Raw genomic sequence first — 26,406 nt, forward strand, 5'->3', positions numbered from 1 at the left:
ACTTTATTAGAGGAGCAATAAATTCTGGCTGGCCGACAAGGTGGACAGCCAAGGCTGGCAGACAGCTGTGCAAGCTAATGTCTTAAACTGCTGCAGCAAGATTTGCCAGAGGCTGCCTTCTGAAACCTTTAGTTTCCCTCAGTTTTGTGTCTATCAGAATTCATTTTTTCCCCTCAGAAAGTAATGGCAAAAATAGGCTTGTCTTCACTTGGGTTTTGCAGGAAAACCTAAAATCCTACAGGGATATTTCCTGTCACCTCCCAGTGCAGTCCTGGCTGTAAATGAGCCGCTTCATGTCACACATGGACTTTGCTAAAGTTGTGGCAGAAGCTGGGGCTGTGCCGTGCTTAATGAAGACTGCAAGAATAGTGTGACCTTCTCTTTAGTTACTCACTGCATTCATTAAATGGGAAATTTTCTGTAGAGTACCAAAATTGTTTATACTGCATTAAGCAAGGGAAGTTTGCCAAATATTTTATGCTTGTTTAACTTAAAATATGTCCAAACTAAGTGTGTTGCCCTGCTTTTGATTTGATTTTGACATAAAGCATGAAAAACACCAAGTTTCAGCCTGCCACAGATGTTTCTGTGGTGTCTGTATAGTTCCAAAAACAAGGAGGTTTGTGGAGAAACATGAACATAACCATTTCTGCATTGTTGCAAAAGGAGAGCATGGCCAATGCCCTCACTTTGTGGAGCTGAGCACGTCAGATCAGAGGGGAAATTTTCAGGCAGTGTGAGGCTGGTTCTGTGGGCTGGGTTTCCAGCAAGGCTGAAGGCTTTTGTTTCCTTTCTGTATCACTAAGCATTTCCAGCATCTGTGAATGTCAGGCTGTTTGGAGGAATGTTCTGCCCTGGCAGAAGAACTGAAGCAGATCAGACGGTTTTCTCTTTCACGGAGGAGGTTAGAGGGAGACATGCAAGGCTGGATACAAAAGGTAAAAAGGGGAATGTCAATCTTCTGTAGTATGGCTCCCAGGAGGATGGGAAGCCAAACTCAGATCATCAGCAGTGTCACCTCTGATTCAAGGAATCCTAGTGGTCAAAAGCATGGGTAGGGTTATGTTTGCAGGTTGCATCCCAGACACTCCCTCTGATTAGGGAGACGACCAAAAATTCACAATGTCTGGCTTCTTGCTGTTGTATGGGGAAACAGAGACACCTAAAAAAAAAAAAAAGTAATCATTAAGTGAGCAAGCAAAAAAACCCCATGGAAATAACTTGTTGCTAAGCCAATTGACCTGGCTTTGGTAATTGTGGATCTGTTGTCTGTTCAGAGATCTTGGCTTCTGGTGCTGCTATAAACTTCTACATGTCTGGGCCATTTCCCAAAGTCTGGCATCATAACCTCCATTGCTCAGGGAGGAATGGCTGCTGTGCAGGTACTGTTCACATCTGTGGGGACCATTGCCTTTTCATGTATCTTTCTCTACCACCTTTGTTTTGCCTTGAATACTCCCCTGTGTTGTGTTCCTGAGCTCTAAGGTGTGAATCTGCTGGGCTGCAGCTCCAGCGGCTGCAAAAAATTAATTTTTTGAGGGAGATATATGCTTCTTGTGTGGCTGCTGTTTGTGTGATCAGGGCAAATGACTCTTGAAGTTGGTGCCTTGTGTTGCCAAGACCTGGCTGCCCAAAAGGACTCCGGCCCTTCTAGGAGTGAATTACTGTAGGTAAGTGTTGCTCTGCTGTTGGGTAGGAAGACACCTGGGACCTGCAGTGCTGAGCTCTGGCTGCAGTTGGTTTGTCATTCCTCAGTGTTTTCTTCTTCTGTGGTGCAGAGCATCTATAATTTTACTTTGCTGTCTGCTGTATCATCTATCTCAGCCCATTAGAACATTTGAAATCATGGAGTATCCTGAGTTGGAAGGCACCCACAAGGACCATCAAGTCCAACTCCTGGCCCTGCACAGGATACCCCAAGAATCATGCCATGTACCTGAGAGCATTGTCCAAACATCTGTCAGACTTGGTGCTGTGCCCACCTCCCTGGGGAGCCTGTTCCAGTGCCCAGCCACACTCTGGGTGAAGAACCTTTTCCAAATATCTAACCTTAACCTCCCCTGACAACTTTTCATGCCATTCCCTTGGGTCCTATCACCAGTAACCAGATTTTTTGCTGCTTAAGTTACTGCTTAATTACTTGAGCAGCTGTCAAACCTCTGTAAGGTAGGCTGTAACTACATCTCTCTTGCTTTAACCAAAGACAAGCAAATAAAGCCATCTTGTCCAGGTGGTTTTCATCCTCTGTCTAGAGACATGGTGGCAACCACTGACTCCATAATGTTGAGAGCACAGGACTATGCTTTTTTGAGAAAACATAAATAAGAAAAGTTAAAGGTCAGACATGAGGGTGTGAGCTGCCTGTGTGCTTGGCTCCACAGTGCTTGCTTACCCAGTTGCTATAAGAGGGATGTTTCATGAGTGGAGCAGCAGTAGCTCAGCCACCTTCACAAGCAAATGGTTTGTAGTACCTGTGAATTCAGACTGCTGCTGTACTCATTCAGGCCCTGAGCTGCATCCCACCATGTGGTTGCCTGGTGAGGGAGCATAAAACACACACTGGGACCTGCTGCCACATGATCCAGGTCCCACACGGGGCTCTAGCTCCAGGGAATGGTCATGTCCTACCTGCCCTCTTCTCTCTGCTCTCAGTCATGTCCTCAGCCTGCCTCTTCTATGCAAACCATCTGCTGATTCAGTTCTTCACCCTTGTACTATGTGTCCTGTTTTCTTCTGGCATCAGCCTTGCTGGCTGTAATGACTGATGATCTGAAATGGAAATGTAGCCTCCTGCCTTTCATTTCATTGTTCCATGCTGTACCCCAAGCAGCAGCTGCCTGTGAAATCCTGCAATCCCAGAAGAGACCTCATTTGGCATTCCTGTTCAGCTTGTGCTTGGGCAATGTAGTTTGGATCTGTGAGCTGTAGGGGGAAAGATTGTTCTCAGCAGAGACTGAAGTTTCAGAAGTAAAAAGATGCTAGAATGGTCACTGTGTGTAAATTGGTGATTTCCATGAACACACACTAAATTGCTACAGTCCTTGGGAGACGTGGCCATCTCCCCACAGGCAAGGGGCACCAGGGTGTTTCTCCCACCGAATTCAGCCTCTTGCAGAGGTGCTAAAGTCTGCTCTGTGCTCTGAGCACAACTTTAACAATTCCTTGAACATGGACAAAACAACTTAATCTTGTTCTTAGAAACCATTGACCTTTTTCTGTTGACACTTTAAAAGGAAAAGTCACCCTGAGGCAAACTTCTGACATGGAAACATTTCAACCTGAGCAGTTCAGTGCTGGCAAAGTTCTCAGCAGCAGAAAAGGTATTTTCATAAGAGAAAGTGTCAGGCTGCTTTTAAGTATTGGGGTGCTATTGCACCCATAACAGTGGGTGGCACCTTGAATTCTGTGAATCTGCTGGCTCAGCTGCTCTCATTCCTCAGAGGACCTTTAGAGGAGGTCAGACTCTGAAGTACAAACCCAAGCAAAGTTGGAGGGGGATCAGAGTTGCTGTTTCATATACACAGCTTGGCATGTCTTTGTATTTTCCATTCCCAAGGATGTCTTGCAAATACCAGATGTGGAAAATTATGCCTTTACCTTGGCCTTTACTACATTTCCCATCATGGTGCTTGACTCCTTACAGGCTGTGGCTGAGATTCTGCCATGGCTTTGGCGATGTCTGCGTTATTAAATTAAACATGCATGGGGTTGTTTGCCAGCTGTGGGGCCAAGGGAGACCAAATGGCCAACATCTATGCTGCTGTTAGACTGTCTTAGCTCTTACTTAGAGATGCTGTGTGTGAATTGCTTCTTGGTTACCGGGGGTCTGTACTAACCCCTGAAACATGTCTGAGAACTTGCAGACTGCACTGGTGGCCCTATTCCCTCTTTGAGCTTGGGTGCCTGGGATTTTCCTGCTAGTGCCTGGCCCCCTTGAATTTCCCAGGGTAAGCTCAGCCTCTGAGGCTTGGTGCTCTGTGCCCATCCCAAAACCATACAGTTCCTCAATTTTTCCTTTCTGTGTGGTGTTCAGGAGTGGATTGCACTCTGTCAGCCATTGGTGGCTTCTCCCATTGCCTCAGGGTATTCCTGTCCACAGCTGAACTTCAAGAAGCTTTGCTGGGATTAGCCTAGACATGGAGGATTACTGAAATATCTGTGATATCTGTTATGAATTGACTCCATTTACTGCTGTAAACTCTTACTCCTGGATTATCAGCCTTAGCTATTGCTAATGAGTTTGTTAGAAACACCAGCACGGAGGTGAGCCAACGCTGATGAATTCACATAGTTTATTGTGTGCCATGGAGGAGTCTTCAGTTGGTTACAGTTTCCAGTTCTGGTGACACAGCTTCAAGTAGCACGGAGGCAAAAGTTTATGTAACACAGTTATGTGGCGTATGGGTTATGTCTCTGCTATGAAATCTTGTCTGTATTTCTGAGCAGTGGAGATCTATGCAGTAAAACACATTTCCCATGAAGGCTGCTCATCCTGCTGTTTCTTCATGTAAAATTCCTTCACCAAAAGCTTCAAGGACAATGCTGTATTGCTCAGACACTTAATGCTGTAGAATTTGTCTTGGGAAATAATATAATTGCATTTTTTTCATAACAAAGCCATTATACTGTCAAAAGCCTAATTTTCTGTTGCGTTAGCCGACAGCCAGCAGAGATTGCTGGGAAAAGAAAGTGCTTAGCTTAACCTAAATTTCTTGCTAGCAAGAAAAATGGAATGAAAACAAAATGAATTTATAATGAAATGGATTTATTTCTGGGCTTTTCTATTGTGCTGTTGTTTGCTTTCTTTGAGGGCATTTAGAGCTGATTAGCAGCCCTGGAGACAGAAGTCCATTATTTACCCAAAGAGTGGCCAAGAGTGGAGAGACAACAATGCAGCCTTCCTCCCTCCCTTTTTCTCTGTCCTCTGCATCCCTCCTGCATTCCCAAGACAAGCCTCAAATTTGCCCAGAAGGGAGCATTCTTCATCGAAGAGAGGACAACTAAGTCTGTGTGGTCTGCTGCCTTCTGTTGGAGATGCCAGTAGAAGATTTGCTGGAGGTCTCCAGCTCCTCAGGGTCAGATCCCCGTGCTGGGGAGAAGCGTGGGATGCCTTCCTGGACTGTGGGAGGCAAAGGTTTGGCAAGAGTGTCTGAATCTATCTGTGCTTAACCAGCTTTCTGGGAAGCAGGATCACAAGGGCTGTTTGAAGAAGGAGGATGAACGTGTGGTCCTGCTGAAAAGATTTTGCAAAAGCCTGTACAGAAGAATTGTTTCTTTCCATGGGAATTAAAGCTAGGGGAAAAAAGTGGGAGAGCCAAATATTAACTGGTCTGTGGCAGCATCTCTACCCTCCTCTTCCTCCTCCCTTTGTCCAAGGAATTGTTCCTGGGCCTTCCACATGCTGTGTCTGTGGTGCACAGGCACTTAGATACCTGCAGAGATCCCAAGCATCCATGGCAATTGTTGCCTATGGCATGGCATTTTTAATTGCAGGTTTAGAGGCAATTAAAAATCATTTGAAACATAGCCCTGGTTTATTGGAGAAGGTTTACAATTTGGGGAAAATGCTGTCTTTTGTCTTTCAGCTGCCCATTGAGATAACAGCATGGCCAATAATGGATATCAGCTCCAAAACAGTGGGGGATTTAGTTCTGGAGATGGCTGTTCCCTCTCTGAAACAAAGCTAGAGCTGCCTCATGTTTTTCTGTTTGTTCCTAGGCTATTGCAGCCATGAGTAAATCCATTCTACTTTGTCTCCATCCCTAATCTTGCATGTTATATCTTATACAGAAGATTCTTTTTCCCTGGAAGGAGCAAGAATTTGATGATCGTGACTTGCTGTCCTGATTATAAACTTGGCTAAACTTGCACTGTAGTGAAAATATTAAATTCAGTTTTGAAACTTTTCTTTGCCCTCTTCTGGCCATAAAATAGTGTTAAACTGCATATTTTCACCTCTGATTTGGCCTGTCCCCCAGATTTCCACTGCAATAGAAGATTTTTGGATCTCATGCTTCTTTAAAAGTATTGTTGATAACAATCAAAACAGAGATTACTTTTATAAAAGAGCATTATTTATTAAGTCAGACATCTGTTTTTGCTTTCTCTTTTCCTCCCTTATGCTGAGCAAGACAAGGGAATGAAATGCCAGGGAGAGAAATATGTTGTTTGAGTTAAAGTATAGAAGTCATATGCTTAAAGTAGCTGAAGCATAGAATTTATTCCTGTGCCAGTTTGAATAAATATGTATGAATCAGCCATGAATACAGTCTGCCTTGACATTAGGGGAAGGCTTATAACTGTAAGACAGTTTTGAGACCAGGCTTTCTGTGGGTGTGAGACAGCCAAAAATAACAGCCTTTAATCAGTATCATGTAAATGGAGTTGCACACAGAGGGAGCACCTGTAGCATGAAGATGGACTTGGTGACTCACGAGGTGCCTCCCAGCCCTGTGTACTTCCCAACTGTGTGATCCTGTTTAAGGCAAGAGCTGGTGATGGGAACTAATGCTGGGGGGCAGTAGGACCAGTGTGTTGGGAAAGCGGGCAAGGAAAGTCATCTGGACAGGCAGGGAGTGGGGAGCTGGAGTTCATCTTATGCCAAAGCATTAGAAAGGAATCAAAGACTGTGACTGCCCAAACACCTTGAGGAAACTGAAGTTTCTACAAGGACAAAGTTACAGGAGTAAAACTCAGTCATGAGAGGGGATGACACAGGACAGGAAGCAGTGTTCAGTTTGACAACACAGAGCAATGAGAGCTGCTGGCAACTGGAGAAAGTTCAGTGCTAATGAACAGAAGGTCTGGCACTCAGGAGAGAAATTAAACAGCCTGTGGACAGCAGAAAGACATTTCTGTAGCAGAGAGACATTCCAGGTGACTGACTGAGTTTATTACCAGGAGCATCCTTGCTGAAAACCCCACACTGCAGTGGTGGTGTGAACAACAAATTTCTCCTCTGGAATGGTAATTTTGCTGTTCCTGTGTGGGGTTCCCTTGTCCAGGGCAAGGTTGAGGGTGGAAAGGGCAGTGCCAGGGGGCCTGAGGCTCAGCAGCACTGGGATGCAGGGACAGAGCTGTGCCAGCCACAGATCCTACAGCAGCCATGAGTTGTTTTAGTGATCAGCTGGGTGGCACAAAGCCACCTTTTCTTGCCTTGTGATTTCGGTGAGGTGGTGTGGGAATGAGGCCATTTGACTGCCTGTGTGGTGTGAAAAAAGAATAATTGTCTTGGGGAAGTATTAGGAGAAAGGATCTGTGTAAAAAGGACACAAAAAGGAGCCACTTCTTTACTCTGGCTATAATCTGGCCTGTGTGCATATGGCAGTGGTGCAGCTTATACACTCACAGAAAAAGCACATGAATTAATTCAGACCACCTCTGAGATATGGCAGGGGAGGGAAATAAGGAGGCATTTGCCTCAAGCCATATGATACACAGAAACTGCAAGGACATTGCTTTTCAGGTCATTCACAGCAGGGACAGGCCAGCCCCTGTGACAGGAAATCCCTTGCACAAAGGAAGGTGCAGAGTGGCCAGCTAAGGGAATGCCATGGATTTTTTAAGAAGTCCCTGCCCCAAGTCTGTTGGTGTGCCTCTGGCTTGCATGCACAAAGCATGAGAGCATCAAGATTCCCCCAAGACAGAGAGAGTTTCATTTCTCATTTCCAGGTGGCCAAGATTTTTCCCTTTGGATGCAGCTGGTTTAGAGGTTACTCTTCCAGAGGTTCTGGCTCTGTACTTATCTCTGCCAGCAGCCAGTGCCACAGGCTGGTGTGATTCTTGAGAGCTGCCTTTGGATCTCCTGAGCTGTGGCAGCTTTGCCCTGTCAGAGGGAAGAGCTGAGTTTGGAAGGGCACAGGGGAGGCCATCATTCAGGGAGACACCTTCTCCTGCTGGTTGTGGAGAGTCAAAGCTGAGCTCCTGCACCAATGCCAAATTTAAATGGGAACTACTGTGGGGGACAGTGTGTTGGGCTGAAATTCTGCCAGGCCACTGGCAGTGTCTCCCTGTAACATTGTGATGGGGCTGAGCTGCACACTGAGACTGTGAGCAAGCTTCTCTTCAGCGTTTGGGGTTGGGAATTTGGTTTGGCTTGTGCTAGAGCTGGGCAGGGGAGATGGGATGCATATAGGTGTCTGTATTGAAGCCTCCAAGTGCCTGCCCTGCTGACTGCTTTGGTGTTGCACACATCTTGAATTTTCAGCCCAAGACCTCAAGTGCTCTTTGGGTTCCCTCCCTGTAGCACACATTTCCCAGCTGTGGGCAGTGGTGCTTCACATGCTTGATCTCTGACGTGCTCTGGGAGCCATGGGGACAAAACAGATGAGAAACACATGTTTTTATTGGGCAAGTTTGCATGCTGATAGCATCATGGCCTCTACATTTTGCACCATGTCTCCTTAAGGCAGTTGTAACTCTCAGGGAAAGCAGGAAAGCTGCCTTGGTTTCTGCTGCCTGAGGGGGTCACAGCTGGTCCCAAAGCCACAGGGCTTTGTGCTGGGATCTTGCACCATACCTGGCAAGCTGGGGTTTGCAGCCCTCTCTCTGGGCTGGGAAGTAGCCACTCCTCCCTGGCAGCGCAGCTGCAGCTGCTTCGAGGAAAGCCTTGGAGCCAGGAATGCGTAAGGATGCCGGCATCTGTGAGTGCTCACAGCCTTTCATCTCTGAAATGCGGCCCCGCCAGGCCACAGGGCAGAAAGCAAAACGTCCTGGGAAGGGCTCAGGAAGTATTAGAAAATAGTTCATGCTGTTGGAGGTGATTCAAGCAGTGATCCCTCTTCTAGGAACGCAGGCTGCGGGAGGCGTGGAGAGCCTCAGGGTCACTAGCAGGACTTGGAGCCCTCTCCCTCGAGCCCAGGGCATTACTGAAGCTTATAGCAGGTTCCTGATGCCTCATTGCTCTCTCCAGGGTGGGGAGAAAGGTGAGATGGGCAAGCCATCATTGCATGTGGCTGGCACTGGTTGCCTGCCCTTACTGGTTTGGGGCCAGATAGGCTACTAGAATTCAAAAGCCCTGTGTTTAAGTGACTACACTGATGTACTCAGGTTGTTTATGTCTCTGCAAGCTGAGCCACCTCTGGATGTGTGTAGAGGTGATGGCAGTGTCTCTTGAAATTGCCCATCAGGGAAGGAGAGCTGGGAAAACCCAGGCACCTGCTCTCCAGCTGGAGGCAATGCCGTGTTGTCTCTGTACATCCTGAGTGCGCTCTGCTTCTCCAGGCAAGCCTGAGTATCTCTGTAGTGCACATATCAGCCTCCCATTTGAGTTTCTGCATGCAAACCTCCCGATGCCCATTAGCTTGCCAGCTGGGTTTGGGTGGTGCCAGCAGGGGCAACAATATCCTCCTCTGCTGACAACTGCAGCACTCATTCTGTGTCTCAGTCAGGAGGCAGGCGTGGGGGTCTGAAGGATGGGAAGCAATGGAGCAGGACTGAGTGTTTGAGGGGGGACCAGAGCGGAGCAGGAGGGGTGTTTGCAACCCTGGTACAATTGCTGGAGTGACTCAAGAGGAGGGGCTTTCCCTGAAGCAGCATCTATCTGGGTTCTCATAACCACCAAATGGAGATGTGGCTTTATTTTTCTGTTTGTTTGTTTGTTTTTGTAAGTCAAGCCGTGGGAGTCAGCATCAAAAGTCTTCCCAACTAGACTGGAAAAAATTCCATGCTTGCAGAGAGAGGGGGAGAGAGATGTCTGCAACAATTCTTCGTTATTTCCAGACACAGTCACAAAGAGCCAGATGGAAGGAGATGAAAGAATGAGAAGAATAGGTTGCTTTAGACACCAAATAACAAAGTTATAGGAATAAAGCCATTGAAATAACTTATTGGTTTTGGTTTTTATAAATTTCATAGCTGAATCAGAGAGTCAACCCAAAAATTTCATTTTAGGCCAGCTGAAATTTATGTTTTATTCTCAACAGAAAAAAAGAACTGGGCAAACAAAAAGTTGCTAAGCTTACCAAAACATGTTTTTATTATGCTTTCTTTGACCTTTAAGCTTACATTCATAACCTCATGAAATACATTCAAAAGTAAAAAAGGGAAAATAGTTCACTTCATCTTAGAAATAATTCTGGAATCAAAGCTGTTCCCTGAACTAGACACAGATTTCCAAATAGTTTTGGTCTACCTCAAATTGCATTTTCTAGTGAATTAGGTCTCTGTCTGAAAAATGTTACCCAGCCTTATTTAGGAGTTATAGGAAATGAATGGTCACTTCTCTTGTTTCTTAATCACAGAATTGCCTTTGGGCTGCAAATGCTGGCAAGTCTGTGCTGTCAGCCTGGCACAGAGGCCATGGAGACAAGGGAAGCTTTGCTCTGGGAGGAGTGGTGGTGACTGAGTCTGATTCCCCAAGACTACACGTGTGGGTATAGGTTGTGCCACTTCTAATGAACACAGCAGAGCTTATTTGCTTCATTTTTCCCTTCATTTTATGTACTGCTCCACTGCTGTGAGGGGGATTGTGGTTGTGACAAGTATGTCTTCCAAGCAACAGATCATAAGTTAACAGGTCAGGGGGGTGTTGGGGAAAAACCATCCAACTTCTTTACTGACAGTCCACACAACATAGTTATCTCTTGTTCCCCTTCTGTTTAGGCTGTGTTAAATCCAAAATGAGGCAGGGCACCCATGAGGACACACCAGTGCAAGCACAAGCAGCTTGCCTAAGAAAAAGCCTCCGTGTTTGACCAAACATCTTGAGTGACATTGGGTCCAGCACAAGCTGCAGGGAGCAGTGCAGGGGCAAAGGGGTCACTGTTGGCTGTGGTGCCAACAGCCTGGAGAGACACCCATCCTTGGGGTGTCCATGGGAAGGCTGGAAACCCTCAGACTTCAGAAGTTTTCTCCTTTCCTTCCCGCTGTGGCAGTTGCCATAGTGACTGGATTGTATAGCCTATTTCATGGTGATGCTGCCAGTTCTCTCATGGCCTTCTTGCCTTATCAGAGCTTCCTCTTGGCTGTCTCAGTGAAGAGGTCAGCCATTAAGTGCAAGTCAGAGACTTACAGATCTTCCCCTACCACAGAAGGAAGTCTCTTGAGGATAGGTGTGAAATGGTGTTAGCATTGCACAGGGATGGTTTCAAGTGCTGGTGACTTGACTGGAGGCTTTCCAAAGGATAACAGGGACAGCAGGAGTTGAAAAGAATGCGCTGATCATAACTTGGGTCACAGTTCCCCCCTTGTGCTGGGTCCCAGATGGCCCAACACTGCTACTCCCTGATTTCAGTGTGGGACTGTGGGGTGACCACCCTTGCAGTTTAATAGGAATTGCTTGTTGCTGGTGTGATGTTTCTGAGATCAGAGAACACATCCACGTCTCTCCCTTTGTACCTCTGCAGCCCTCCCAATGTCCCTGTTGCAGCAAAGATTTTCACTTAGTTTTTACTGCAGAGTTTTTTGTCTCCTCTTTCCAACACAAATCAGTAGGGCGCACACACCTGCCAGTTGTCAGGTCATCTCCTGAAATCCTAGTTTGCATTTTGTAGGCTGCAGTATGATAGAGCTTTGGCAGACTTGCCTTCAGCTCCCTCTGGCTACAGGGACACAATTTAACCTTGGATGGAGCTGTGCCTTTTTGGCAGTTGTACCACTGATGAGCAGATTCCAGGTTACTTCCGCAGCCTATTCGAACTTTTCCCTTCTTGCAGGTTTGACTTACCTCATTTCTACTTTCAGGTATTCCCATTAGTCTGATAACCATTCCTGGCTCAATGATTTCAGGAAGGGGATGCTTTGTCAATACCACAGACCAAGAAAAAATGTCTAGACAAAATAATGCCTAATAATAAAGGGTTTTCTGAGCCTTCCTCACTGTTCTCACTGTGTAAAGTGGACTTCATGACTGCATGTAGTAGAGAAGCTTCAAAGGAGAGGAATGATTGTGACAGAGCACTGTCCCCTGGGGAATCATTCTTCCAGGGCAGTCTCCAGCAGAGCCATTGGGTGGAGCAGACCTGAAGCTGGTCTGCATTAACAAGGAGCTGAGCAAATCCTTCAGCAAGGCTAGAAAATGGGAAGTGCAGAACTGGCTTATGTCCAGTTCTGTTCTCACTCTCTCTCCCACACGGAGGCTGACTCAGTGTTTCCCTCCAATCGCATAGTGATTTCCATTACTTTTTTTGCAATGTGCTGTGGGAGAAGGCTAGTAAAGAAGGACTAAGGGGCAGAGCTGGAAAGAGGGATCATCAAATCCTTTGCAATTGGATTCACATCCCAGTGATGGGAACAAAACCGCTGAGGACTCTTGCACAAGAAGCTGGAGGCTGCTGGTAAACCTCAGCATTTCCTGCAATCTACATTCCTCCAGTGTATCTAGTTACTGGAAGAGGTGTGGATATGCCATAGGGTTGTAAATTCTAACTTGCCTCCCACTGCTTAGCTCACTCTTTCCTTCTCTCTGTTGGAGTCAGGTGATGGCTGAGAAATGTGCCGGATTTGGATCCCATTCAGAAATAAATCATCCCCGCTAGTCAGAAAAAAGAGGCAACAAAACTTACTGGCATGACCACTAAAATCTGCAGGACTTCAGAGTGTGGGAAATGAGGGGGATGAAGGATGAGAAGAGAGGGACTGCCATGATACAGAAAGAGCCATGGGTCAACACAGATTTAGGGGTTGAAAAGGGAACATTTGAGGTTGTACATGGCACAAACTGCCTCAGATTGGGTAATGGGTGATGGGAGCGGGCAGCTGTGTGAGTGCACCTCAGAATGGGGTAGATGATCTCAGGGCTCTAGTGCTGGGCTTTACAGACTGAGTTGTTGTATCCTGCAGGGGAAGGAGCATACTTTGGGGAAATGCCATCCAACAGAGGAGCCTCCCTTTTACAGCTGGCCTAGGTGAGCTTAGACAGAGAGAGATGATGGCATCTATGTTTAGTTGCTAGCAGTAGGCTGTGGTGCACAGCTCTTCTCTGGTGTGGGGGCCCTGAGGGTGAACTCCTCATCCTCCTCCTTCACACCCTCCTGTTCACCCTGCTTCCTTCACTTTTAAGGTGCTGTGACTTGTATGCTACCCGCATATGGAACATCACCCTCCTGTTGAAATTCAGGAGTCAATGCTGGTCTTGTTTTTGTTTTAAACAAAATAGGATGGAGAATTGTAATTCCCAGAAGCTCAGCCATGGTAAAATATAGCCTGGCTCAGGGCACTCAGGATCTGGGAAGAAGAATCATGGCCCATTGAGGAATATGACTTGTGTATCACACTGTGAAGTTGTCCTGGCTCCAGACCAAAGAGCAAATGGAGCAGAGCTGATGTCTTCTGGTCATTCTTGCGCAAATCTTCTCCCTTGGGCCTTCCTTTTCCAGTCTGTCACATGAGGATGATTCCAATCTCATCCTGAAGGCCCTGTGGGACTAACTTCAATTAGGACCTTTCATGTGCACCAAGATGCTTCCCTGTGCATGAGGGCATGTGCATTTTTCTATCCAAATACAAAGTAACTAACTTGACTCCTCCCTCTAAGAACCATGGTGCAGCAGAGCATCATGTCCTCTTGTCCTGTGGGACTGATTCTGCCCTGCTTACAGCTGAAGCCTCTTCAGCTGGTTTGGTATGCACAAATCATACCAAATCATACCACATACTCATTCAGAGTCTGTCTCTGAACTCCTGCCTCTGTGCCTTGCTGGGAGCCAGCACTAGCAAGAAAGATCCTGGTGGTTGTGGAAAAGCTGGCAATTCCACCTCATTATGCAGCAGGAGGGAATTGAGCTCCTTCTTCCAGAAGTGCTGTAGGGATAGGTGGAGGGAAGAGCGCTGAGAGACAGTGCAGATTTGGACTGTGACATTTTGGAAGCTGCAAGTATAAGGAGTGTTTTTGCCTGAGCAGCAGAGTGAGACTGCAGGAGTGAGAGTGCTGCCAGATGCAAGCTCCCTTCCTTCTAGCAGCCATTTTCCAGACTTGTTTGCAGTAGAAATTTCCTCTTCCCCAGACTCTCATGTCATTGTTCCCCTAATGGGGCCTCACCGGTCATTGCCTTGTGGTGGAAAATATGAGGTTGTGGGGCCAGAGCACAGACATTCCTTCCAGCTTAAAAGGGAAAACAGAGTCCTCGCGCAGCGGAGTCCCCGAGAGGTGTGCCTGGCTCCGTAACTGTTTAAGCAGCATCACGCTGTAAGAGACATCAGCTGTTCGGCAGATGCCTTTCTGCTCTTGATTAGGTTGTGGGGAGAAAAGCCTCCTTCTCCCCAATTCTTGCTGCCTTTCTGTGCAGGCACCAACTTCTGCCTGCTCACTGTGGGATGTCAGAAAGCCACGGCTGGTGTGTGAGGGCTGGCAGTCCCTGCCAGCAGTTCAGGCCGTGTCTCCACAGGGGTCAGTGGAGAGGTAGAGCTCTGTATCCATCCTGCCAATGTCTGCAAGGCAATGATGCCCAGGTAGTCTTTTTTTGTAGCAGTACTAACATCAGACATCTTCATCTCCATCTCCCTGACAGATTCATGGACAAATTCCTGCAAGCAGGATTCCAAGAGAATGTTGTTTTTCCATGGCCTCATGCAGAGGTCACTGACCCGATGGGCCCCTTTATCACAGAGGTCAGTCAGAGCCTCAGCCACTCTCCTGCTCAATGCTCTGATACAATGGATACATCTGGTCCATGGATCACGGCCTGAGCAGCCTACAAGTAAGGGAGGGCTTCACACAAATGGGTGAGGTATGAGCTTGCAGAAAGGGAACCTCCTTGGAGCTCTGGGAGCTGCAGTTCCTTTACTCTATTGCCTTGTCGTCTCTGCATCCAGATTTTCTGGGAACACGCCCTGATTCCCATCATGTGCAGAGATGTATGGTCTGGCTTGTTTCCCATTAGAGAAAGTCAGCTGCCATTAAATATTCATCTAGCAAGCATTCAAAAGCCTTTAAGGGGTTGCACTTGGCATGATGTTTTAAGAGAGCTGGTCCTAGATGTCAGTTGAGAATAGAAACAGATACAGGCAAAGTATTGGAAAGAGGGGTTGGCTGGTGTCTAGGTGTGTGGATTGGGGCACATGCTCCTCCATGGCAGGCAACCCACAGGGAGTGCAGTAGCTGCTGGCACTGTGTCCAGATCGCTCTACACAGCCCTTGATTGAAGCTGGCTGAAATACCCTAGTGATGGAAGCTCTGAGGGGGCAGAAGTGAGATGGGGTCTCTCCTCCAACACAAAGAAAATGCTGTAGGGGAAGCACAAGGGTCGGTAGCGGGGAGACTGCAGGGGGCCTGGATTCATGGCAGGGGGCTGGAGTGAGGACTTGTCCTCAGGACTGCGAGCAGCAGTGACGTTGAATCTGTCAAGAGGAGAGCCTGAGCCAGAGAAGTGTTTTGTGGGGCTCTGCAAAGGAATTACTGCCTGGTTCCCTAAGGAAGCAAAGCTATGTCAGCAGGCTGTCTGTGTCTGCCTGCCTGTCTCTGGCCTCCAGCGAGTCTTGAATCTATCGGTCTGTTTCCGGCACAGCTGATAAAGCGGTGGAGGCCTCCGAGATAATGGGATCCAGCTGCTTTTGTGACTCTAGGTGACTGGCTTAATGAGAGGGGCCTGCGAAGACCTCCCCTGAGGAAGGAGTCCATGAGCTGCCCTGTAACTAGCTGACAGACAGGCCGTGCAGAGAGAGCTGTTGGAAACTGGGCTTCATTAGTTCTGCTGCTTGCAGGATAGCTTTAGGATTTGGGGGAGGAGGAATCCTGCAGTTTAAATGCCACTGGACCCCTCTGCATCGAGCACAGACCCCATGCTGACACCCTTCAAATAGGATATTGTTAGCATTGGGAACATTGTCAAATGCATCTGGTCACAGTCTCTTGGGGAATACAGCCCTGGTCCAGACTTTTTTTTCAACTAACTAGCTTGGGGATAGCCTGGTTTTGAGCCTTCCCAGCTGCCCAATGACACTTTTGCTGATGTGAGTGGCAGGACATGTGCAGTGTGCCTCCCAGAGTCAGGGGTGGGGAACTCCTGGAGCACAGGAGGGGGTAGCTCCAGAGGGTGCCACTTTGAGTCCAGACAACACCAGATCAAAGGAAATGTGCAAGAGATGACCCTGCACCAGTGTGTATAGCAACCTCTGGCAGCAGGTTTCCTTCCAGAGTAGAGTATGTATCATTCCACAGCCCACTGTACCATCCCAATAGTGATGATGTCCTGGGAGATATGTTTTATTGGAGAGCTGAACTGATTCAGTCCCCACTTGCTGGGCTTATCTCCATCTCATCTTTGCTAGATGAAACTCAAGCTTTCCAAGCAAGAATTGAAGATAATTTGTGTGGATTTTCTTCCAACCTGAGGCAACAGCCCAAAGGAAGAGAAACTATAATGTTCACCTTACCTATCTATTTATGGCAAATCCAGTGTCAGGGGTGCCTGCTTGTTTCACACTAATCTGCTCAGTTTATGCTGCTGCCAAATTTCCACCCCATCACACCAGAGTGTTAGTGGATCCAGGGAGCTGCCACAGGAATTGGGTCAGGTTTGCAGGGAGGAAGGAGTGCTTTGCTTGTTAGCCGCAAACCAGAACAACGGGACAAACGTGCTGCCAGAGCCAGCTGCACAAATGACCGGAGGTGACAAGCTGGCTGCCCACTTGTGCCCTGCAGTGAACGTGGGATCTGCTCTCCCTGGAGCCCTGCAGGAGGGCATGCTGCTCAAAGAGCTGTTCTGCCTGGAGGCACAGTTGGGTAATGGGATGAAATGCAAGAGCCAAGTGCTTTCTCAGTGCCATCACTGTATACGAGTTGCTAAATTTTCCTGACTCCCCCCTGAGCTGCTCTGCTGCCCAGCCCTCTTTTTTTGAATGTCGCAGCACGACTGTAGTGCTTCTCCCTCCCAGCTCCACAACAGGAGAGGAGGGAGTTTTGGGAGTCAGGAGATGTAGCTTCTTATCTCAGCTTTCTGCATCATTGACCTACTGCCTTGTGTTTCCAAATCTTTCTGCATTCAGAAGCAAACATTGGCAAGACAACACCTAGACAAGGGCTGGATTTCATGGCTGGATGTTGAGTTGGTTTAGAAATTGTGCAGTCTATAGAGTTTAGAGATGGCACTTTATTTTCAGAGACCACTTACATCCCTACACACATGTTAGTCATGGCAGGGAACAGGCAAAAGGGATGTGGATGGGAGGATGTAGGGATGACTGGCTGAAATACGTAGCTACACAGCTTGTTTTTCCCTGACCGCATGGAGGGAGTCTATTGCAAATTGTACTGATTATATCAGAAAGCTTCCCCCAGCTTTTGCTGCTGCCTTCCCTGAGGCATGAGAATCTGTGCATGTCTTGCAATCCCAGACATCGTTTTGGTGCCCTTTAGTTTTGCCTTATCTGTGTAACACTCAAGTTTGTATAATACATGGGATTGCCTCCCACAGGAACTTTCAGTGCTGCAGCTTTAGAGCACTTTGATTTCCTTGCACATCACGCAAGGCAAAAACACAAAGCCTTGATTTAACAGCAAACAGCACAGAGCATTATGTGAGGGTCAAGTCATTTTATGGATTTCCAGAAAGTGATGCCAAAAGAACAAAAGACTTGCCCTCATTGCTGGTAGCAAAAAAAGGTTGTTACTTGTGTCAATAGGAGCTGGACAGTAGGTAATATTTCTCCAATGCAGTGTGGGCTGCTGAGAAAGACGTTTGAAATCTCAAAGAGGAGATTTTGTATGGAAGGATATGCAGAAAACTACAGGCAGTATGAGGGGCTGTTGTGAAGCATGTTAGCTCCCCACCTAGCAGCAGGGCAATCTTTCTTGTTTCCCAGAACATGTGTGATGGCAGTAATCCCTGCTGTCCCTTTGGGCAGTGGGGCACCATGGGCATGGAGCTGCATGCACAGCTCTTTTCTGCAGGTGGAAGCTTGTTCTTCCTTACAGAGGTGTTTTGTCACTGAATTGTTCATGGTTTCAGCTCTCACAGGCTGGGTGGGAAAGTCCCAATTCCCACCAAGTGACACCAGACAGTCATGGCTCAGCTGGGACCAGGGAGGAGGGAGCAGCCAAGGGAGAGCAGCTGTGAGCAGTTGCCTTGCAAAGGCAAGGAGCGAGACACCTATTTTCTGTCGTGTGTTCAATCACTCATATATCTCGCTGCAGACACTCCATTGTTTCCATGCAGTCCCACCAGTGCAGAGCAGGCACAGCACCTCACAGGACCTTGGGATCCTGTGCAGACCCACACATGGCACCGTATTGGTGTGTCGAGTCACACCCAGTCCTGGATATCCGGGCACGGGCAGGGACTCGGAAATGCTCCGGACATCTGTGCTTACTCTGTGTTGGGGGTCCAACTCCTCAGCACCGGATGCTGCCAGAGATGAGAAACAGCCCTTTCCACTGCCTAATTTCCTAATTTTAGCTCTCCACCTTGAGGCCCTGCATTGCTGGTTGCCATGGTGATCCCTCACCACCGGCATTGCCTCTGGCTTTCTTGCCTGCGGGTGCCTTGAAAATGTCTTTTTCCTCCCTGCTCCTCAGGAAGCAACAGCTGAGGCAGAGGCATTGCACACTACTCTCTGCACTGTCAGCTCAGGTCTTCTGCTTAGTGTTTGCCTGTTAACATGCAAGAACCTTCATCTGTGGGCTTACACTTCCCAGCCCTCCAAAGCACTGTGCATTCCCATCCCCATTCAGCAGATAAACTGGGCTATGCATACGTGATGCTGGCCAGCTGCCCTGGACTTCTGGCCCATGAGTTGTTGGGAACAGTTTTCTCCATGCTCTTTGCCAGAGAAGATGTCTGAGAAGGTCGTGTCCCTGCAGGGTGAAGAGTCAGAGTGCCCCTGTGCTGTGGCAGACATTCCAAAGGCACAGGCGCTCCTGCCCTGGCTTCTTTCTCGCTGCTTTTACACCTTCCCACTTGCTCTCGGGGCAGCAGAGGAGTAAGTAAAAGCATTCCCCAAACAGAGAGAGAGCTTGGGCACCTCACACGAGACAGGACAGAGGAACTGCCTTGCCAAGGCTTGCGGTGTAAATGGCACTGTGCAGCAATTAGTAACGACTCTCTGCCCTTTCCCTTCCGCCTGCCCGAGCGTGCTGTGGACTGGAACGGGTGACACTTCCCAAGCACAGGGTGACAGAAAAGGCAGTGGCAGTTCTCAGGGGCAAAGCAGCATAAAAGCTGTGATTCCAGCCCCCAAATCCTGATATTAATTAAAGGGCAACGACGTTGAAACACTGTGGAATCTTTCTTTTTAATTTAAAATTTTTAAATTTACAATCCTGCAGTTCATATTTTCACGGTTTTACATGGCAGATGCAAGGATGAGCTACTTAATAATAAAGTGGCAGCTTTCATCCTCACTTACTCACATGACTCCAGCAGGTGAAGCTTTATAAAAAGCAAACACAACAAGGCCCAAGGTAAGATCACAATATCTGTTGCAAGAAACCAGTTTGGCTGGTAGCTTCTGGGAGATCAGCAGAGAATCAGGAGATTATAAAGCCTCATTTGCAGACCCCCACTGTACCAATCCAGTCATCCACCTCTGTCCCTGTTACACTCCTAGCTGTGCACAGGAAACTCCTGCATTTGCTGGGAAGGCAGCCAGGAGCTGCTAGAAAGAGCTCCCACCCTGTGGTATGCCACAGTTGGGTTTGAGAAACCCTGTGCCAGAGGGTGAGAGGGCAGGCAGGCAGAGCAGCTTGATTCCTTTCTTCTTCTGGCTAAATCCTGAGGTGGAGAAAGCCATGCCAGAATGTGGCAACCAGCTCTGGCAACTGCCAGCCTAGGACAGCTTAAGGCAAGAAGAACCAACCAGCCCACTGTATAGCTTTGATTAATAAGAAAAGTCAGAGTAATGTGGCGTTCTAGCCTGGCAAGTGGCAGGGTGTCTTCAGAAGCTGTTCTGGCTGTGTCATCCTGCCAGCAATCCCAGCCCAGGTTCCGATGGAAGAGCTGTGGGATGGCTCCTGGGCTTTAGCATTACCTAGGAGGGAGCTGTGGCCAAGACAGCCACATTGCAGACCGGGTTTCCAAGTGAGCTCCCGTGGGGAGAGGAGCCTTGCAACCTGAGCTTGGGCACTGCAGATTCTTGTTGAGGCACTGCATTTTAGCAGTGCCTTAAGTCCCAGCCCAGGAGTCAAGAGCCAGGTTTGGCATCGGTGGGCACGGACGGGAGGTGGCTGCTGGCAGTCCTGCCTGTCCGTGGGAGAGGCAGAGTACTGCCATCTATTGCCAGGCACCTGGATTACAGACCTCACTGGGTGGCGGCTCAAAGCCGTGCTCAGCTGTTTTTCCTGGTCTTTGGGGGCTTGAACGGATTGACACATCGTTCAAAACCCCTTAAATGCACCAGCACTTCGGTAGCTACAGTGCATTTTAGGTGTGTGAGTGCCGTTAAGTCAGACTGCAGCCTTGGACAATTTAGTTTTTTCTTTGTGTATTTTGAAAAATGAATTATTTTTCCTTCCCTGCCCTGAGTTACATGAGGTTGCTTTGTGCAGTGAAGTACTCAGGTTGTTCCATCCCACCCCAGAAGTGCCCAGTTCATTCACCCCAGCCCTCCACTGGAAGGTGACTAGAGAGGGATGCAGTAGAAGGGATAGTGTGTTGCTTGTATCTCAGAAACAGTATGTGAAAGAGATGAAAGGTCAGAGGGAGGATAACACTGTCTTCACGGGGAGAGCATGCCTGGGACATGGGAAACATTTCTCAGCTAAGGCTGGCATGTCCAAACACCATATTTGAGAGAATAAGCAGCAAAAAGGAACACCTGCAGAGAGTACAAAAGATGTTTGTCGCTATGTGAACCTGGAGAGAATCCTGCAGTGCTTTGAAAAGACCTTCTCAGGTTTGATGAACTGTGCCATAGGCCAGCAAGCAAACTGTTCTGAAGACCAGGTCAAGGTTATTCAGAAAATTATCTGGCTGTCTTTGTGGGCTGTTCAGTAAAGACAGCAACTCTCTGTGAAATTGTGGTTCAAAAGTAAAACAAACCAAACAAAAAAATAGGATAAAGAAGAAACAGGAGAAAAAAAAAATGTGTTCAGCATTTGTCGATAATACTTGCTCTTCTGACAAATTCTGTTTCTTTTTCATCAGCTATTTTCAAAAGTATGTGATGGAGGTACAAAGATGCCACAAATGAGCAGAGTTTAAGAATAATACTCAAATGAGAAGGTGAAAAAAACATTTTTGTATTAGAGGGAAGAAATACAGCAGATGTGGTTGACATCCCACTGATTACTTTTTGTTCCTCAGTCTTCTTTCTGATACAAAACTGTTGCAGAAGCCAGTTGGCTGGCATCAACCAGATACTGAACACGCAGGTGGAAAATGTTAGATGAAATGAGAGCGACAAAGGAAATTAATGATAAAGCAGGGAATTAAGTCGGGGTCTCCAAAAGAGAACTACCTTCTCTTTTAAAAGTTTATTTTAAAAAGGCATTAAACAGATAAAAGTAACTTGTGGTTTTATCAAAAACAATATTAAACTGTGGAAATATTCCATGCTAGGTGTCACCAGTTTAGGAATGCAGTGGGACTCAAAAAAAGGGAAAGATTTGACAGTTATGTGAACAACAGTACTTGTGATGACTTTGGCTAGGAGAAAACTGTAAAGCGTATAAATTGTGCTGCAGGGCATAAGTCAACTGCAGGCTGTCAGGAACCAGGAAGGAATTTTAACTATGGGAGGGTTACTGTATAATTATCTTATCCATGACAGTCCTTGTTCTTTAAAGTGTTTAATCTTGACCAGTAGAGGCAAGATAATGGGTCATCTAGTTTTGTGACAGGGACATTATCTGGTGCCTGATGGCAATTTCTTCTGCCTGTTTGGTATTGCACCTTTTTCTAGGGATACATTCACCTTCTTCCTGAATGTCTCAAGCAAAGATGTTTCTGCTCCCTACCCTCTATGAAAATAAATTTTAAAGACAGTAGTCCTTGACGTGAGCAAATTATTCTTGTCATTCTTGCTAGACCTCCTCTTGCTCATGTTTGTTCCAGTTCTCCCAGGTGATTTTCCAGGAATGACCTCAAGAAAACCCTGTATTGTTGGGACTGTAGCTCTTGTTGTGTCTGCTCCTTCTTACTGTCTGAGCTGTCCATCTATTGCAGTCATGTCTCTCTTGTTCTGTCATCCCCACCTTACCACTGTGGTACCTTTTGGTCCTGATACCAGTCAAATGTGGTTTTTTTAAAACTGTGTTGCTGGGTAATGACGTAATTTGTGTCTCTGACTTTGTATCTTGCAGGAAGAGCCGAGGAGCAAATCTAAGATCTGTGCCAATGTTTTCTGTGGAGCTGGGCGTGAGTGTGCAGTGACAGAGAAGGGAGAGCCAACCTGCCTCTGCATTGAGGTATGGGAGCAGCACTGGTTCTGTCTCTGGGACAGGTGTCACCACCATCACCCCCCCAGATGGATTTCTGTCACTGGAAGGATCCATTGATGGAATAAGGCTATGGCTGTTTTGAAGCAGCTGTAAATTCACAGTGGCTCTTCAAACAGCAGGATTGTTTCCAGTGTTGTGTGGGGGAAGAGCCCTGTAGGGCAGATATAGTCTGAGACTTGCAGCTGTGCTGCTTGCAGGACTGCCTAGGGTCTTCACATGCACATGAGACTTGACTGGAGCTCTTTTGTTGGGAAAGCCCAGTGGGCTATGGATATGCAGCTGGCTTTGAAGGGCGCTCTAGGGAGTGGTCTGTGAGCTCCAAAACACCCTGCCCTCACTGGCATCTTGTTTGAGGAGGTTACAAGCACCCTACTAAAAATCAGCTTTTGTAAAATGGAAATAATTGTGGTAGAGTGCTGTGAGGATGAATAGCTTTATCCAGCAGGGAGTCAGAGATGATTAGAAGAGTTTTTCCCAGCTGTAGAGACACAGTGTCTCCCTACCCCGCTCTGCCCCTGCCTTCAAAACATTTCTGCCTGGCTCCTGGGAATGGGCATGTGGCTTTTTGTTCCCCCTTCCCTCAGAGCCTACTGCTCTGACACGACCAGCCTGGGCACTGGAGAGTGAAATGCCCCATTAGTAGGAAGAGAGTCTGTCACTCTGGGTAGGCTTGGCCAGACCGAAAGGGACAGAAGAAAGAAGCTCATAGCCTGAACAGTGGCACTGGTGAACCCTCTTTTTGCTGTACTCTGTGCTGTTTGTTCATGGCTGGTGGCTTATTCTGCCATTTCATTGCAGAAGAGTGGAGCAGAGTCCACAGAGAGATTCAGTGGAGCCAAGGCATAGATCAGAAGCACAGAAACACCCGTGGGCAGGCATGGGCATGGCACATGGAGCAGCAGTTGCAGGGTTTTTCTCCATAATTAAGCTGAGCACTGATTTCTCTGCAGAGGTCTCCTTTCAGAAAGACTCCTGTCGTGCTGGTGGTGATGGAAACTGGCATGAAGTGAGGCCTTTGAACTCACACACACAAACTTCCCTCTGTGGGTTTTTCTGGGGTAATGATGGGTGAGTTTAGCCTATTCCAAACACAGGACCAAGGGGACTATGCCAAGGACTTCTCTTGAGCTGGGCTGATGGTGGGACTCACCTGCCTCCCTCTAGCTGTCCCAAGGAGGCAGGTAAAACACTGTTCTCTGGCTCTCCCACAGAAATGCAAACCTCACAAGAGGCCTGTGTGTGGGAGCAATGGCAAGACATACCTGAACCACTGTGAGCTGCACCGTGACGCCTGCCTCACTGGCTCCAAGATCCAGGTGGATTACGATGGCCACTGCAAAGGTAACCCTGGGTGGGGAGGGCTGGCTACACTCTCAGGGACAAAGAGTTGGAAGGGAAGCATGATAACAAGGCAAGGCAGAGGCCTCACAAGCCAAGACTTTGTCCCACAGTTGCTGAGTGGGGTAAACAAGGCAAGCCTCTGAATGGTAGCCAGATTCAAGTAATGAGTCCAGCTGACCAGGCAAGCTGGTGGTGATGAAGTAGGCCTGAAATCAAGTCATGAAGTCAGGGCTGGGGATTCTGGTAACCAGAATCAGACACCAGCCAGATAAGCTCATAGTGATGCAGTCTGTAGCCAGGCTGAGATCAAGGTGGGAACAGAGACACCAGGTGAGGGCCTGGACCAACAGTCTACAGAACGGAGTGGTTGCAACAGAGATGGAGACAGGCATGGCTACAATATAATAATCACAGGCAAGGATTAGGGGTTAAAACATCAGATGAAATGGAGCCTCATGTCTCACAGTTAGGCAGTATGGATGGAGGCTCTAGGTGAGGCCAGCAGGGTCATTAAGGCTCTCATTAGTGCACTCAAAACCCTGATACCTTGACTGCGGTGGTTATCTTGGAGCTATTGTCTCCCTAAGCTACTGGGAGTGTGGTGCTCAGGAGAGCTTGGCTACTCTTTGCTCCTGCTGCCTCTCTCTGAGCTTTTAGATTCAGCCAGGTAAGTGTCTCAGTTAAACTGCTGAGGAAGAGTCATGCTCTCAGGATAAACTCCTAAAACCAATACTATCATCCATGTTCATAAGGGACCTCAATAACTTTAGGAACAAGGATTTTGCCTCATCAGTGGGGCTGTTTAACTCCCCCCCGCCCCCAGCTGCACTGTTGTCTTGTGTTCAGAGTTTCATTGTTTAAGTATGTGCCCACTATCTCCTGCCCTGTCACTGGATACCATGGATAAAAGTCTAGTGCAGTCCTCATTTCCTTCCATCACATTTATAAACATTGATGAGATTGTTCTTGAGCCTTCAGTTCTTCAATCTAAACTGCCCTCGGTATCCTCCCAGGGTCCAGGGGTTTCCAGCCCCTCAATCATGTATGTGGCCCTCATATTTCCAAAGATTCCCAGGTTCCTCTGCTTTTATCCATGGTGCCAAGAGGTTTGTATTGCTTCACACTGCATCAGGAATGTTCTCTTCTGTCTTTCCATTAACAGAGAAGAAGTCTGAGAATGCAGCTGCAAGTCCAGGTAAGAAGTTGTCTCCTGTTTGGCTGAGGCCTCTGTATGCATTTGTATGCTCTGGGAGATGGGCAGGAGGGTGTGCTGGGGGACTTGCAAATCATACCCTGGATGGGCTGTAGCAGAGTCTGAATTGATAAATCAGCTGAAATAGAATTGCCCAGCTCTTTACTCTTGGGTAACCTTTCAGAGCTCCTACATCTCCTGGGCTTTTCATTGTGCTGGGATGTCTCAGGGACTCAGCCTAGACAAGGTGCAATGAAAGCCAGTTTGCCCCCTGGGACACAAACTGTGCTCATCAGCCAGACTGAGGGATGGAACACTCTTTTACCTCCTTCATTGGGGATCTAAGTTATAGTGACTGTGGAGCTGCTGTCCCCAACTCCAAGTGCACTCCTTTAAAGGAAACTTTGATTTAGGAGTGATGAACCAATGGGTGCAGAGGCAGAGAGTCAGGAGGTACAGCTGAACTGCCTCTAGCATCAGCCAACAAGATGATCTTAAGGGCCTCTTCTAACCTAAATGATTCTACGATCACCTAAAAGTCTCTTCAGTTCCCTGTGCTTGGTTTCTCCCCTTCTGTATTGCCATGTATACTTAAGACTGGATTTTAGGACCATGGCTTGTGCTTCATCAGGGGAGCCTTTTCCCATTCATGACCTCGAAGTACTGGAGCTGTATAATCATCAGCTTTAACTTCCTAAGACAGATGAGAGCACAGCCTCATACAGACTAAAGAGGAAGGACCATGTTAGGGCACAGCCACCACCCTAAAGCAGTTTTAAAGAAGTTCAAAATTAAACATGCAGAATCCCTGAAGAGCTGGGGTTTTGTGATAGAAGTTGCTGGATTTAGAAGATGCTTAGTTTGTATAAGTGACATGAGTGCACACTGATTCCTTTTCTGGCTTCACTGACCACTGGGCAGGTGTGACAATTCACAGCTAGGCTTTCAGCTTTGTTTCTAAATGCATGGTTTGTACTAGCACACAAAGTGATAACCTCCTGCAGAAACCTGTGACACTGGCAAGCCCTGTGAGTGAACAAGCCCAGCTTGATGCCCTCTCATGTCCCGAGTGGACAAATCAGGGCTTTGAAGAAGCAAAATTTCCTCAGATAGTAGGCCCTAAAATTCAAATCTTGGAGATAGGGTGGTGGAAAGGCTTGCTCTGTTTAGTCTTTACCCTTGCAGAGGATAGAGATTTTGCTACTTTATGGTTGACAGCTGAATGCCAATTCTGCGCAGTGTCGGGAAGCCTGGGGACACTGTCAATCACCTTCCTCCCTCAGTCTGGGACTCTTCACACCAAGATGAGTCAGCTCCGGGTTGTTCTTCCACAAGCTTCAGGGACTGGGAAGGAAGAGCTTTGGCAGGAGTGTTGTTTTCCGGCCTTGCCACATGGTGTCACCAACAGCCCATCCACCATTCAGCACATGACACCTCTGCTTGGATCTGGCAGTGATGTAACTCCAAGGACCGAGGAGCTGCAAACTGCCATCAGGGCAGGCTGGCTGGCTTTTTTTTCCAGTCCTCTCTCTGTGAACTCCCTACCAGCTTCTTTTCTCTC

The 26,406-nt window shown here is 47.6% G+C and overlaps 1 protein-coding gene across 1 annotated transcript in view; it reads left to right on the top strand.

The window, feature by feature from the left end:
- The window catches only part of FSTL1 (follistatin like 1), a 53,169-nt gene that overhangs the window by 16,021 nt on the left and 10,742 nt on the right, over positions 1-26,406 (top strand). Inside the window, exons 4-6 of the mRNA XM_085049851.1 lie at positions 22,175-22,279; positions 23,524-23,653; positions 24,816-24,848. Of these exons, the coding sequence (XP_084905977.1) occupies positions 22,175-22,279; positions 23,524-23,653; positions 24,816-24,848 (268 nt within the window). The remainder of the gene's footprint in view (positions 1-22,174; positions 22,280-23,523; positions 23,654-24,815; positions 24,849-26,406) is intronic.

This window comes from Lichenostomus cassidix, chromosome 1, assembly GCF_008360975.1.
Source record: "Lichenostomus cassidix isolate B80296 chromosome 1, HeHo_3.0, whole genome shotgun sequence".
NCBI classification, from domain to species: domain Eukaryota; kingdom Metazoa; phylum Chordata; class Aves; order Passeriformes; family Meliphagidae; genus Lichenostomus; species Lichenostomus cassidix.